We start from the raw sequence: 15,938 nt of genomic DNA on the forward strand, positions 1-15,938 counted from the left end.
AGCAATTGCCTAGGATTTGAGACCCCAGTTTTGAATCCTTCCCTCCTCTGGCAGAGAGGGGGAATTGAACCTGTCTTCCACCTCCCTGGCAAGTGCTGTAACCACTGGGCTAAAAGTTAAAGGTGGGTACCGCCATGTTCTTCTCTTCCTCCTTCCCGCCCTTGATTTTGAATGGACCCAATTCAGTAAGTGGCCTCTGAGCTTGTGAACTGGATCAGGCCCTGCACGCAATTGAAGAGGCTGAGCCCTACCTTTCCTGGTTTATGAATGGCTCTGGGATGTAGGCAGGAGATAGGCATGTGGATGCCAAGAGAGAGAGAGAGAGAGAGAGCAGTGTGCATGTCCAGAGTCTGCCACACAGGTGCCTAGGGAACTTTTACTTTTAAAAATGTAGGTGCCAGGTGAGTTTTGGTACCTAACGGGTTCAGTGCAGGTTTTATGGATACAGTGGAGCCAAAACTGGGCCTTACCTGACTAAATGCTTTTATGGATCTGGGCCCTAGTTTCTCCTTTAAGTTCTCCTCTGAACACACTGACTAAATCTACCAGCTTTAATCTACCACCCAAAGCTTTATTTCTGAAAAAAGGGAGTGGAGTGGAGTGGGTGGGAGGAAACCACTACTAAAAATGCCAGCCCAAGGTGATGTATTCCTCCCGTGATCAGCTGTGACTTTCTGGATTGGAATGGTAGGATTTCGATTGTAAACTCACTGGGGTAAGGGCTACGGCTGCTTTACACTGTGTACAGAGCAGAGGCACCCTGGGCTTGGCAAATACTAAATCCATGCTTTCATGCCCCCCCGCTCACAGCCATGTTAACCTGAGCTCACGGGGAGGTCAGTCTTTTTACAAGTGGGAAAGCTAAGGCATAGCGAGCCAAGGCCGAGGGGATGCAGACGGGGAGGGGGGCAGGGACGGAATCCCCTGTTCTAAGCACTAGCCCAATCTGCCGAGGGGCGAGGCTAGCTTGCAACGCCCCAGCCCATCGCTGCCTGGGGGAGTAGATGCCTGGGGTGCGGCTGAGGGCCCCCGCCGGAGCCCGGGGAAGGGGTGCTGAGCGCCCACAGCCGGTGCTGCTCTGTGCCCAGCCCCCAGCGCCTCTCCGCCTGGGCAGAGGGAGGCGCTGTGCTGTGCCCACCCCCGTGCCCTGGGTAGGGGGAGGCGCCTGCCTCCGGTGCACCGTGTTTACAGTAGCGGCGGCGGCAGCTCCGCGGGGGCAGCGCTTGTACCTGCGTTACAGGGAGCACCTGGAAGCGTGAGGCGAGTCCCGCGCTCCCCGGGGCAGGCGGGGCCGGGCCGCGGCAGGGCGCTCGGCCCCTTCCCGGAGCAGCTCCGCCGGCGGAGGTGCCGGTGCCAGGCTGGGCCGGGAGCGGCGGGAGAGGAGCCAGCCCCAGGCCCCGGGCACTCGCCGGGCTGCAGGAGCCGAGCGGAAAATGGAGGCGTGAGGGGAGCCGCCGCCTCGGGGCGCTGGACAGCGCTGGGGAGCCTGTGCCGGTGATCGCCTGGCACCGCCCCAGCGCCGGGCACCTGGCGCCGCCCTGCATCGCCCGTTGGCCCCCCGAGCGGAGGATGTGACTCCCGCCGGTTCCTCCTCGCAGCGGCTGGGCGGATCGGTGCTGCCCCCGGAGGCTCTGGGCCTGGCAAGGGAAGGGAACCCTCGCCCACCCCACCCCGCTCTCTTCCCCCCACCGGCTCCTTCTGCTCTTGCGAGGAGCCGGGGCTGAGCTCTTTATGGGGCAGTTCAACCCGGCCTGGAGAAGATGCCAAGGAAGGAGCTACCTTTGCCAGAGGGCTGGGAAGAAGCCCGGGACTTCGATGGGAAAGTGTATTATATCGACCACATCAACAAAACCACCAGCTGGATCGACCCGAGAGACAGGTATGAGGCCGGACCGGTTTGACGCCCTCGCTGCCTTTCAGGGAAGCCAGGCAGGTGCAGGGAGAGAGGTGTCTGTTCACCCAGCCACCGCCTGCCCTTGGGCCGGAGGGAAGAGGCAGTGCAGGAGCACAAACAAAGAGCCCGATGCTAAAGGGGGACCTTCTTGAGACCTACACGGGGGCTGGCTGGACTTCCCCGACAGCTGGCCCAGGAGATAGCTGTGTTTGTTCAGCGTGTGTTGCTTCAGTTGCCAATGGCGCAGACCAAAGAGGCTTTATTACCAAGATCTGTAGAGCACCCAGCCGGGTGCACGTTTATATGGCTCGGATTACTTTGATTTACCCCCAAACCACTTCTCTTTCTATGGGGAGGGAGCTCGCACCGCTGTAGGATATACCGGCAAAAGCTCAGTGTTAGGGGACCAGCGCAAAGAGGCTGGAGAAAGTGATGTAGCTAGCTTGAATTTTGCTTGATCCCCACAATCTTTTGTCAGGGCACTGCTAGGTTGCAGCTTGACTCATAATAGCTTTCATATGGGGGGGGGGGGAATGAATACACCAGACCATATTTTCTGGTGCTAATCTGCTACTCTTGGTTAAGGTTTTTAGTAAACAAGTGATTTGGTTTTGGTTGATGAATAAATGCATTGATCGACCATATTTATGTATTGATCCTGATTGGCATTTCTAAACGCTTTTCTCATACAAATTAAAATGGTTAGGACTAAATTCTCTGTACCTCCTTCAATGTGTGGTATGGGGACTTTAGATTCAGAGGGGTGCCTGTTGCCACCTCTGCTGAGGAAAGGCTAATACACACAGCTGAGGTTTAATTGAATAATATCAGTATCTTACATTCCTCAGTCCAAATGCATCCGATGAAGTGAGCTGTAGCTCACGAAAGCTTATGCTCTAATAAATTTGTTAGTCTCTAAGGTGCCACAAGTACTCCTTTCCTCAGTCATATGTATCCCAGAAAGAGGACCTGTACTGTTTCAAATGTTTCCAAGCTGCCCCTCAACTTAAAGGAAGACCACACCATCCCAAGCCTGCAGTTTGACTCTATTGAGATGATTCAGTTTATAATCTTTGATGGAAGAGGGGATTTCCACTCCTGTAACTTTGGCTACTCAGAGCCCGACTTATAATGTTCTTTTTGCCCTCTAATCATAAAAACTGACTTTTTAAAGTTTTGATCCTTAAATACACCATGATAATATCTGACTATAAAAAGTGTGACTTGGGAAGTTTACCTTGGAATATCTTAGTTGCTTTAAATTTGTCAAACTATTAACATTCTGCAATTTTGGGCCACATTCTTCTCTAGTTAAACAGGTGCAACCTGACTGATTGCCTTTATTATTTTTGCACTGCTGACACTCAGAATTGAGTTTAGTCTTTTGTTTAAGTGTGTTAAACAGTGGAGAGTTAAGTGGCAGTGTAACAGCTACTTGGTAACCATTAGAGTGTTAATGAAAGTGAGAGACATCCCTTGGTTGATGTCATGACTTTCTAATTGTCCTGTATGCTATAGTCAACCTCTTGCCCAGCTCCAAAAGCACCCTTTGCTTGAAGAGTTGTCAAAGATCTGTTTTGGTGTGCTAGTAAAGTCCTCTTATATGGCTACCCTTCAAACTAATTTAAAATACATAAAGCCACCACCTTATTCTCACTCTCTTTTTTTAAAATCTATTTACAACCTGCCTCTGTCATGATGTCTAGAAATCATTTATGTCCAGCATTGGTAGGGAAAGTGGTCAGCTGAACTGTTTTTCATTTTCCTCAGCCTTCCATCAATCCCTCAAACCTAGACTGTAAATTTTCTGTGGCAGGGACTATCTTTGTTACATGATGTACAGTGCCTAGCACAATGGGGTTCCTTGATTGAGATTTCTAAATGGTATTACAAATATTTGGGGGAAGGGTCCTTGTTCTGGCTTTTGTTTCCAATTTCATACTTTTCAGATAAGTGTCTTGTCCCCTTTGTTACTTCAGTGCTCTTGCAGATCTGACATGCAAGCTAAGCTATTCGTGTTATCAAACATATTGAGATCACCCTTGCTATTTGCATTGTGGTAACATCCAAAGAATCCAGTCAGGATTGGTATCTAATTGTGATGTACTCTACAAACACATAGTGATGATGGGGCAGGGACTAATGATCTAAGATCAGTGGTGGTATTACTATATTATACTAGTGCTATACTATAGCACATTCTAGGCTTTGGCCCATCTCTTTAAAACAAATATCATGACCTACGTTCCCATATATTATTCATGGAGTCATTCATCTCCCACAGTGCTTTTCTTTTCATTCATCTCCTTGTACACCTCTACCCCGATATAACGCTGTCCTTGGCAGTCAAAAAATCTTACCGTGTTATAGGTGAAACCGCGTTATATCGAACTTGCTTTGATCCACCGGAGCGTGCAGCCCCGCCTGCCCGGAGCGCTGCTTTACTGCGTTATATCCGAATTCATGTTATATCGGGTCGTGTTATATCGGGGTAGAGGTGTATTACTCTTAACCTTCTTTCTTGACCTCTTTGCTCTGATGTGTGCACTATTCTTGTGTTGATCATTATTATAAATTACAATCAAGGTATTAAAAGCACCTGCTGTGCATGCACCATACCAATTACAGACTTAAGTAGACAAAACATTTGAAAAGTAAGCCTCTTTTTAAAATTTTACAGTTAAAATTAGCAACATATGATCAATTCAGTTTTCTTGCTAAACTATGGAAAAGTCGCTGAAACTGTCAATTATACTTTAGGAGATGTAGGGTGTGGGGAGACAGAGAATGTTAACAAATTTTAATTACTTGTATGTTTACTGCAACTGAAGAAGGGAACTGTGCCTCAAATACTATGTTAAAATTTCTAAATGCAATAGTGATCTACATCTATAAAATGTCACACTTTGTACTTTGATGAACTTCAGGATTCTCTGACATAATGAAACAAAATGCATCCGATGAAGTGAGCTGTAGCTCACGAAAGCTTATGCTCTAATAAATTTGTTAGCCTCTAAGGTGCCACAAGTACTCCTTTTCTTATTGTTTTTTTAGATGGTCATAGTCCAAAACAATTATAACGAGCACAAGGTGTTACAGAATGCTCCTGTAATAATTTTAAATAGTTAAATGAAGTAAGTCTCTTAAGAGAGTCTGTCTTGTTGTGTGTTAATTTACAGGTCTGGTTCTAGCTAACTTTTTAAATTGATTATTTCTCCTTCCCCCAGCAATTGATTCTTTGTATCAGTTTTCCATTATATTTGTCAGGCTGTCGGTGCCCACACATTTGTTTGATTCTAGCTCAGTTATTCTCCGACAGCCAAATGTTTGTTAGCCATGAGAATGGATGATTTGTCCAGTTACTAACTTTACAGGATTTCAGGGAGCAGCTGCATTCCAGGAGTAGTCTTTTGTGTGCACCCTTATTCTTCTAATGAAACTAAAAACAAACCAAAAATCTGTTAGCACTAGTGAGGACTAATAGGGGCATCTAAAAATCCTGGTCTTTTCCCATATAGGTAATCGCAATAAAATATAAACAATTGCAATGTACAAATATGAACCTTATTTTAGTTGCGTGTATTGTGCTACTGCAACAACATGGACTGTTTTCATAGTAGCAGCCGTGTTAGGCTGTAGCTCACGAAAGCTTATGCTCTAATAAATTTGTTAATCTCTAAGGTGCCACAAGTACTCCTTTTCTTTTAACATGGACTGTGTATTTATTTACTACTGATAACCAGGTTTTCACTGTTTTCTACAAAACAACCGGATATATGAAATTTCTCAATGATATTATGCTAGAAATACATAGGCCTTGAACCTGAAGCTGTTCTTTCACTGGTATGAATTAGGAATAATTACTGAAGTTGTTGGAGTAACAGCAGTGTGAAACTGATGTGAGGAGACCCACCAGGCCCTAGCATATTTTCAGACTGAAATGATTTTTTACCTAGTACTGTTACAAATAACCTTTAAAATTACCGTAACATGATTCACTGCAATTGATAGCAGTTTGTAAATAGCGGCAAAGAGTCCTGTGGCACTTTATAGACTAACAAACCTATTGGAGCATACCCTCTTCATTGGATGCATGTATTCACCCACGAAAGCTTATGCTCCAATACGTCTGTGAGTCTATAAGGTGCCACAGGTCTCTTTGCCACTTCTACAGATCCAGACTAACATGGCTACCCCTCTGATAGTTTGTAAATAGCTACTATTTTTTTTTTTTTGGTGTGTGTGGGGAGGGTCTTTCGTGCAGCAAAAAGGCAGAGCTATTACATAAAAAAGTGATTTGTTGTAAAACAACAGATTGCAATGGATATGGTGGCAGATATGACTTAAAACGCCTTTTTGAACTCATTTCCTTCAAATTGGCCAGATTTCAAGTTGACAATGCGCATATAATATCTCGTCAATTCATTCAGTGAGACACAACTGGTAACTAAAGATAAGAGACTCAACTTTTAAAGCTTCCCTAAATCTCTCTTTGCAGTTTAATTTAGTATAAAGAAATATGATTAGGGATACTGTATAGGGGCAGTGCTTAAGTTTGTCTATATAGTTTTTGTTATATTAGTTGATGTTGGATTCGTAGTTAGACATGTTTTGTGTTAACTGAAGCTTGTTAAATGAATTATTGCAGGAGTGTGTCTGGGTGCAGACATAATGGAACACCAGGAAACTTTAGATACTTAGGAGAAGTGACTGGCAGAAAGTGGGTTCTATAATCATCTAAGAATCAGCTGAACTACTAGAGTTGATTGTATCAACTGAAATTATCCAATTTAACTGTAGAATAGAATCTTTGGCAAATTTTTTCAACAGTCTATCATTCTCCTGTCCATTAGAAGCATGGTGTCAGAGCATCTTCTTGCTTATATGTATAAACAGACCTAAATGATGTATGACAGCACCAGAAGGATTCAGAAGTTTGCTCTCAAGCCGAATAGAATGAGCCAAAAATTGTATGGTGTGCTGCAAGAGACCTGCCTTCAAAAGCTGACCTGAATTTCAAAGCCCTGAAGGCTTCTGTAGCCTTTAAAGAGATGAGGAAGGATGGTCTAACTCAGGAGTTCTCAAACTTCATTGCACTGCAACCCCCTTCTGACAACAAAAATTACTACATGACCCCAGGAGCCTGTGCCCCACCGCCCCAGGTGGGGAGGCCAAAGCCAAAGCCCAAAGGCTTCAGCCTCAGATAGGACACCTCTAACCTCAGCCCCAACATGCAGGGCTGAAGCCCTTAGGGTTCAGCCCCAGGTGATGGAGCTCAGGCTTGGACTTGGGCTTTGGCTCTGAGTGGTGGGGCTTGGGCCCCTGGCCCCAGCAAGTCTAACGCCAGCCCTGGCGACCCCATAAAAAGGGTTCGCGACCCACTTTGGGACCCAACCCACAGTTTGAGAACCGCTGGTCTAACTTATTGCTTTGAGCCTCAGTTTTGCTTTGGCCTGTGTTACAATGTTCCCTTCTGCCTTGAATCCATAGCTTTGGTCAGCACAGAAACAAGTGTGAGGGATCCATGTCTGCTTTCTCAATTGGTCATTGCAGAAAGAGAAGGATGTATAACAAGAGTGGGCAAACTTTTTGGCCTGAGGGCCACATCTGGGAATAGAAATTGTATGATGGGCCCTGAATACTAAAAAAAAATTAGGGTTGGGGTGTGAGAAGCGGTGAGAGCTCTGGTTGGGGGTGCGGGCTCTGGGGTGGGGCAGGAAATGAGGAGTTCAAGGTGAGGTAGGGGCTCTGGGCTGGGGCTAGGGATGAGGAGTTTGGGGTGTAGGAGGGTGCTCCGGGCTGGGACTGAGTGTTTCGGAGGGCGGGAGGGGGATCAGGGCTGGGTCCAGGGGTTGGGGTGTGGGAAGGGGTGCGGGCTCTGGGGTGGGGCTGGGGATGAGGGGTTTGGGGTGCAGGAGGGTGGTCTGGGCTGGGACCAAGAGGTTGGAGTGGGGGACGGGGATCAGGGATGGGGCAGGGGGTTGGGGTGTGGGGGGAGACTCAGGGGTGCAGGCTCTGGGAGATGCTTACCTCAAGCGGCACCTGGATGCAGCTGCATATCCCTTCTCCAGCTCCTACCTGGAGGTGCGGCCAGGTGGCTCTGCACGCTGTTCTGTCCATAGGTACCACCCCTGCAGCTCCCATTGGCTGTGGTTCCCGGCCAATGGGAGCTGCGAGGGCAGAGCTTGGGGCAGGGGCAGCATGAAGAGTGGAGCCCCCTGGTAGCCCCTACGTGTAGGAGCCGGAGAGGGGCCATGCCACTGCTTCTGGGAGCTGCGTGGAGCAGTCCCCAACCCCGCTCACAAGCTGGAGTGGGGCAAACCCCAGACCCCGCTCCCCAGTGGAAGATCAAGGGTTGGATTAAAACAGCTGGTGGGCCGGATCCGGCTCGCAGGCCATAGTTTGCCCACCTGGGTATATAAGGAGTGGAAGAACTTTTGAAAACTACTGTTTTGAGCTTAAAGGACAAAGATTAAGAAAAAACAACTATAATAAATTGCTTGTATGTTGCATGTATGGCACCATTTTAGTAGCATACAAATGTTGTACAATACAAATATTTTGCAATGCAAATATCTTAATGTATATAAACAGTGGATGTTCACATGATGGTAAATCTTCTCTTTCCAACAACATAAGTTTTAGACTAGAAAGCTGTCAGGCATTTCTAATGGCCTGCTAAATTATTTCACCTAGTCAAGTGGCTTAGTCACAGTGTGTTTCTGCAACATGAAGTTGAAGTAGCTACTTATTTATGAAACTATGAATGATGAATTCTGTCCTTAGGGCTAATTCAGGATTAGGCTTCCTACAGACTGGTGTTCCAGAGACCTTCATTACTCAATAATGCATGTTCCTGAAACAATCACATTTTCTGAATGCATCCGATGAAGTGAGCTGTAGCTCATGAAAGCTTATGCTCCAATAAATTTGTTAGTCTATAAGGTGCCACAAGTACTGCTTTTCTTTTTGCGAATACAGACTAACACGGCTGCTACTCTGTAACCATTTTCTGAGTGACCGCTTCCTTTGTGCTGACGTAGACCACTCAGCACACATCTTGATACAATGGAATTAGAATTCTCATGGTCATTTTTCTTATGCAGAAGACATACCTGAATAGTAATTTAGGCCCTAGGTTTTAAGCTGTTTTTATGATTACTGCTTCATTTTTACATAAGATAAGAGCAAAATCCTAGAAACATGATAGTTCAGGCTTGTATCTGATCTCAAACTTAGCTGTAAATCAGGAATTGCACCAGTACAAAATTAGCTTGATTTGAGACAAGAATCTCACTCATCTTTATAGAATAGAGAAGAGTGCTTTGATTCCAACAAAGGTGTTGTCCCTGGATCCTGCTAGGGAAATGAGGGTATAGTTCCATCTTTGGAACCTATGACTAGCTGGAGTCTGATCAAGTCTGAAACCCCCTTCCCCTCTGGAATGGAGGAGCATGTTCCCCACTGCCTTCTCCAATTTTAGGTCCTCACCACAGTAAATAGTTCTATGCATTCATGCCATGATATGTCTTCCAAGTTTACCTCAGAGTGAAATCGACTGAACTCTGATGAATTCACCTCTGATCACTAAGCAGTGAAAACTGGTAAGATTCTGGCCAGTTCTCACTTTTCTGCAGCAAAGCTGCAATAAGCATCAGAGGCATTAGAACTCTGTAGACTCTGGAATACAACAAACATTAGTTAGCCTTCCAAATGTGGAGTATAATCTCTGCAATCCTAAAGGCTAGAAGACCTTATAAATTGAGAGTTTAGATTTTGCAGAAGTTGATGTTTGGCTGGGATAGCTTTCTACTCCAAGTTCAAATGGATTTCCAAACCTTGGCTATATGAGCCTACAGAACATTAACTCTTCTGAAAGGGAATAGAGCTTCCAGGAGGAGTACATGACTAATAGGAGAAAGATGCCATTTAGGGAAAATGTAGAAGTTTTATTCGCTACAGGTTTAATTTTCTTGTACAGGAATTAAGATTGAAACAAATCCTTAGAATTTAGGAGTCATACTTTTGAAAATGCTGGCTATGGAAGGGTTAGACCAGTATGTATCTATGGATTGCAATAGCCTGCATAATACTTTTTCAGGTTTGATGCGATACTTCAGTGTGTTTTAGCTCCTCTGTTTGGTTTTACTTTTGAAACAAAATTTCACAGCCATAAGTATAGCTCCGTGATTCACTGTCCATCTCTGCTATTGGCAGCTCAGTGCATTAATCTGCTTCAGTGGAATGCAATTAAATTTAGCTAACTAAAATGTGAAAGCTCTCCAAATGCCTCAAAATAAAAGGGCAATGAGAAGCACAAACAACAAATAATGGTGCCGTGCTGATTTGCAAATGAAAACCAATAGTGTAAGAAGGAAAAATCTCAAAGATGTGGGGCATTTCTTCTCTGCTTTTGTTCTGTATCCAGACTATTTTCAGCATGCATACTGGAAGAAAGAAATGTGGTTTATGCAGCTGCAGGCTTTCCTAACCTAATGCCTGCTGTTGTCCTTTTTTATTGGTAGCCAGCCAAATACCCGGTTGTAGTTATGTGAATCTGTTTCCCTCTCACATATACACTCTCCAAAGATAGTTGTTAAATTCATTATAAAGAGCAGTCTGTTTAAGTTACTGCTAAGAGCCAGAGTACAGATTTCACAGGATTCTGAGTCTAGCCCTGACTGTGTGGGTGATAAAGGGAACTGAAGACCCTTTCCTTTTCTCTATGAATTTTGTGTTCTTGTGTTCTTCAAGTACTGTGCTTGAATACATTTGTTGTTTTTTTTTCCAGAGGAATAGGGTTGAGTGGGTTTGTACTGTACATATGTATGTGTGTACACACATGCTTGAAGGGGGAGGATGGAAAGCAGAATTATTGACAGGTTTCAGAGTAGCAACCGTGTTAGTCTGTATTCGCAAAAAGAAAAGGAGTACTTGTGGCACCTTAGAGACTAACACATTTATTAGAGCACAAGCTTTTGTGAGCTACAGCTGTAGCTCATGAAAGCTTATGCTCTAATAAATTTGTTAGTCTCTAAGGTGCCAGAATTATTGAGGCATTTAAGACTTTGTTTAAACGAGAAACATTGAATCTTACAAGATGAACTGAATGTAATTGGTTAGGAGGTGCTTCTAATTGAAGCAAGTCAGTGAATCAGAGCTTGAATGGGGAGCTAAAATCAATTTAACCTCTTCAGGCATGTAAATCAAACTTTCTTTTGTTTATCTAAGACTAATAAGACAAACCCTACATTGGAATTTGTGATCATTTTATGTGGTTGCAAAGACTACTTGTAGTAAAGTATGGTTCTGTTTTTAGTTGAGTTTTAACACTGTCATATATGGGTTGGGGGAGGCGTATTACTGTTAAGCATGTATCGCACAATTTACCCTCTGAAGTATACTGCTATGGCTTTCATCTTAACTATAGTAGCCTCTGTCACTAGCTTTGTTTCAGTATGAGAAAAGCCTTGTTTTTTTCTCCTGTGTTAGATTGATATTAAATAGGCTGCATTACTTGCCTAGCCTCCTCATTGATCTCACTGCATGGCCAATTGACAAGGTATATCCGCTTTATTATATAAATATTAGTATTAAATAAGAGTGTGAGCTGAAATATCAAAAATATTTTGATTCTGAGAGAGCTTCACGAAACTGAAAGAGGATGGGTATAAGAACAAGTCTTTCCTTTCCCCAACGGGGAAGTATATGTGTAACTCAGATGAAAGCTGCTGAAACATGATTCTTTTCCAGTCAGGTCCTTGCTTATTCTTAACTCTTTCGTTAAGAAATTAATAGCAATGTGCACTTGGTCATATGGTAAATTGCAGGAAAGGCATAAGCATTTGTCTCTGTCTAGAAACTTAGCCCTGATCTATGCTACAAATTTATGTTGATATATCTACATTGCTCAGGAGTGTGGAAAATCCACACCCCTGAGTGACATAGTTATGCTGACCTAACCTGCAGTGTAGACAGCACTTTGTCCACAGGAGGGCTTCTCCCATTGGCATAGCTACTGCCTCCCAGGGATGTGGAGTACCTATGCTGACAGATGGAGATAGCATCTTCACTAAGTGCTATAGTGCCTGTGCCACTGCAGCACTGTAAGTATAGAGAAGTATAGACTACTTAGTTGTAGTCTGGAGAAAAAATATCTACTTCCAGGATCCTTAATTTGTCATCAGTGACATTACTATAAAAAGAAAAGGAGTACTTGTGGCACCTTAGAGACTAACAAATTTATTAGAGCATAAGCTTTCGTGAGCTACAGCATCATGCATCCGATGAAGTGAGCTGTAGCTCACGAAAGCTTATGCTCTAATAAATTTGTTAGTCTCTAAGGTGCCACAAGTACTCCTTTTCTTTTTGCAAATACAGACTAACACGGCTGCTACTCTGAAACCTGTGATTACTATAAAATACTCCCTCCCAGAGAACATTTCTCTTCCTTGCCTATTTATCTCCAGGAGATGTGCCTAAAAACTTCTTGATTAAATCTTTAGTCAGGTATTATACTACATCTCATTAATCATCTCTTTGGTTAAAACACAGAGTGATGCTTTGGAAACTTTTTGATACATCTCATTTTAAAGAACTCCACAGCTATGAGAGCACTAATATATTTTTGGAAACTTTTGCATCAGCCAACTTCAAGACTTTGATAGAAGAGTTACTTTATCTGATATCCTCAAGAAGAATTCAAGGTTGCAACTGGTAGTCAACTCAAATATGGTTGAAGCTCTAAAAAGAGCTGTCTTGTATCCAGACTTCACATTAAAATGTTTGATCAGTGGCGGATTTAGAATTAATGGGGCCCTGTGTGCAGCTTCATTTTCAGCCACCCCCGCTTCCCCCCAGGACCCTGCCAAGAAAAAGAACATTCTTTCTCATCTCCCCTCCATTTTTCATTCTTTTTTTTTCATCCTCATCCTATAATGTCAAGTAAATGAAAATAACATGAGGTACCTTGATTGGGTCAGGGAGTTGGGGTGCAGGAGCGGGGGTGGGGTGCAGGCTCTGAGAGGAAGTTTGGGTGCTGGCTCTGGGCTAGGGCAGGGGGTTGGAGTGTGGGAGTGGGGCAGGGGGGCAGTGCTTACCTTGGATGGCGTGGCTCTGGCGCACACACCCCTCTGGCAGTGGCTCCTAGGTGAGGAAGGCCAGGGGGTCTCTTCGTGCCGCTGCCCGCAGGTGCTGCCCCCACAGCTACCATTGGCCGCAATTCCCAGCCAATTTGAGCTGTGGAGTTGGCACTTGGGGCGTGGGCAGTGTATGGAGACACCCCCACCCCAGGGGCTGCAGGGACATGCCAGCCACTTCTGGGAATGAAGTGGCATGGAGGGAGGGTAGCAGAGCGCGCAGGGAGCCACCTTAGCCCTGCTGCTGCACGTCTCTACACACTCCTTGAGGGGAGGGGGCCAGCAGGTCTCCGTGCACTGTCAGAAAAAAACCCAGAATGGTCAAGGTGAACATATCTGGGCAAGATGACTGTCAGTATGTTTGCTAGCACCCTGACAAAAATGTTAGTATCCATGTTAATTAGAGAAATAGATCTGTATAATGCATAGTTGTTAAGCTCTTTTCCTGCTTTAGGAATGACCACATTTTTGTCTCTTTCCATGAATCTTGAATGTCGTTCCCCTGCAATATCCCATTAAACAATTCAGTTGAAATAGAGGCTATCACTTGCTTCAGGGATTTATGCTCCCCAGTAAACTCATCGGGACCTGCAGTTTTGTTGGATTTTAATTCCCAATTACAGCTTCATTTGGAGCAATTTGCCCATCAAGAGCTGCCACATCATCTTCTGAGAGCTGATGATGTTTCATGCTTCTTATATATCTATAAATTCAGGATTTGGATGTTCTGAAGTGTACAAAGTATGGTAAAAGTTAGCAGACGTTTCAGAGGTCTGTTTGATGCCAGTTCCTAAATCTCCCTTTTTATTTCTAATCAGTGAGATGGCTGATTTATTCTTTTTCTTTAACTTTCTGGCTAAAAGCCTGTCAGTTTTATTGCCCTTTTCATAGTGTTTTTCTTTTAAGTATTTGCTTAGCCTTACCTGTTTGTAACAGGCTAATCTTATCTCTTACTCTTATAGCTTTCTTGCAATTCTTGTCCTTGCACCCAGTACAACCTGAACAGTTTTTAAGGAACCATCTCTAGATCTACTTCATTTCTTTCATTGTGGTGTCTGTACTAAACCTGGCACCAAAACTACTAATGGTCTAAATGTTTGGGAGGTTAACTGTTAACATGCAAATTATCTTGAACTGCTTAGCTGTCTTCAGTAACTTTGTCGTCTCAGAGAGAAAGCATTTGTGTGTTAAGTTTATTTTTTTTGAACAATCAGTACTGCAGCCATACTAACTTGCCTCAGTCCGTCTTTGGTAAAGTTTCCCAAGGTTCTTTTTTTCTCTTCTTTATGTTGCCTTTTGGATGATCTTATATTAAAGTGGCCTTTCCTATTGCATACATTCTGATAGCATTCAAATACTTGTGCATACTCTTCTTACTTTTGACTTTTCCTAATTGTTGCCTACATTCAAGCAGAAATGCCTAGAAATGCTAAAATTGAGTCAAACTTCTATACTTTTCCCATTCTTTAGGGCAGTCAGTCCAAATTCAGTTTGCTTAAATTACCTTGAGTTTGTTCAAGTTTCAGAGGCAGGACATAATGTGCTTTACACCTGCATCATGTCACTAACCTGTAAGATGAGCTGACAATGTTATCTCTTCAGTGTATTCAGGGTAAGGTTCATGCTTAATCAAAGAGATGCTGCTTCATTCTTTAACAGCTATAAGATTAGAATGTTGTAAAGCTCTTTAGTCAAGCTTTACACTGTTCAGACCTGATCTTCGTTCAGAATGTTGCCACCTTTTTCCCTCTGATCTGATCATGTGATGCTGTCTCTCTCAGACTTTCACTTGTGTATTTTAATTTCTGGATCTATTAGTGTTTGTGACCCAGAAGAGTTCTTTCATCCAAGTACCTGTTTATTTCCTTCTTAAATATATATTCACAACATTAGCCTCTGTTGCTGCCTTTTATTATCCCAATTTTTCACATTCAACCCATCGGTGTAGGAAGGCATACATTCAGAAGTTGGCTACATAGGTATGACTCCATTAACTTGCATTGCTCTGAATGTGCCCCATGTAGCAGAGACCAGAATCTCTCTGAATAGAGACTTCAGTACAAGTAGGGCAGAGCTTTAAGTTGGAATAATATTTGTCACTAATTCACTTTGAGTGAAAAGTCCTTGAATTCATTTTTGAAGTTATTTGTAGCGATATTCATGTAGGCTGAAATCAATGGAACTACTCAGAGTATTGTCCTATTCAGAGGAATTATCATACTGAATAAGACCCAAGATCAATCTGGTCCAGTGACCTATCTCTGACAGTACCAGCACTAGATACCTCAATAGCTTCTTGTGGCAGTGAGTTTCACAATTTCATTACATATTTTGTAAAAAATAAAATAAAATAAAATAAAAAAATTTTGTTTGCATTTCCCACCTTTTAATTTCACTGAATGTCCTCCTGTTCTTTTGAGACCAGGAAAATAAAAGCTCCCAATATACCTTCTCTAGACCATTTGTTGTTTTACATACTTTTGTCATGTTCCCTCTTCATCTCTTTTCTATGGTGAGCAGTCCTAGTCTTCTCAGTCTCTTCATATGACAGTTTTTCTGATCATGCTTGTTGCCCTTGTCGGATCGCACTCCCGTTCATCAGTTTCCTTTTTGAGATGTGGTAACCAGAACTGCACACAATATTTCTGATGAGGCCATAGCAATGATTTATATAAAGGTAACTATAACCTATGTGTTGTTGACTAGCTCATTCTTTATGCAACCTATCATCTTGTTTGTTACTTTGATCACAGCTGCATGTTAAGTGGAGTTCTCATCAAGATGTCTATAATGATGCTCAGGTCCCTTTCTTGAGTTGATTTAGTTAATTTAGAACCTTGTCAGACGTAAGAATAGCTTACGTTTTTCCCTCCTGTGTGTGTTGCTTTGTATTTATTGACATTGAA

General features: G+C 43.5%; 1 protein-coding gene across 2 annotated transcripts in view; it reads left to right on the top strand.

The window, feature by feature from the left end:
* The first annotated feature begins 1,159 nt into the window (after window positions 1-1,159).
* Window positions 1,160-15,938, top strand: part of WWC1 (WW and C2 domain containing 1) — a 150,706-nt gene continuing 135,927 nt past the window's right edge. For both annotated transcript variants that reach the window (XM_038412492.2, XM_043491011.1), the window contains exon 1: window positions 1,160-1,879. In XM_038412492.2, coding sequence (XP_038268420.1) covers window positions 1,761-1,879 — 119 coding nt within the window. In that variant the 5' untranslated portion in view covers window positions 1,160-1,760. The remainder of the gene's footprint in view (window positions 1,880-15,938) is intronic.

Source organism: Dermochelys coriacea, chromosome 8, assembly GCF_009764565.3.
Source record: "Dermochelys coriacea isolate rDerCor1 chromosome 8, rDerCor1.pri.v4, whole genome shotgun sequence".
Classification (NCBI taxonomy): Eukaryota; Metazoa; Chordata; order Testudines; family Dermochelyidae; genus Dermochelys; species Dermochelys coriacea.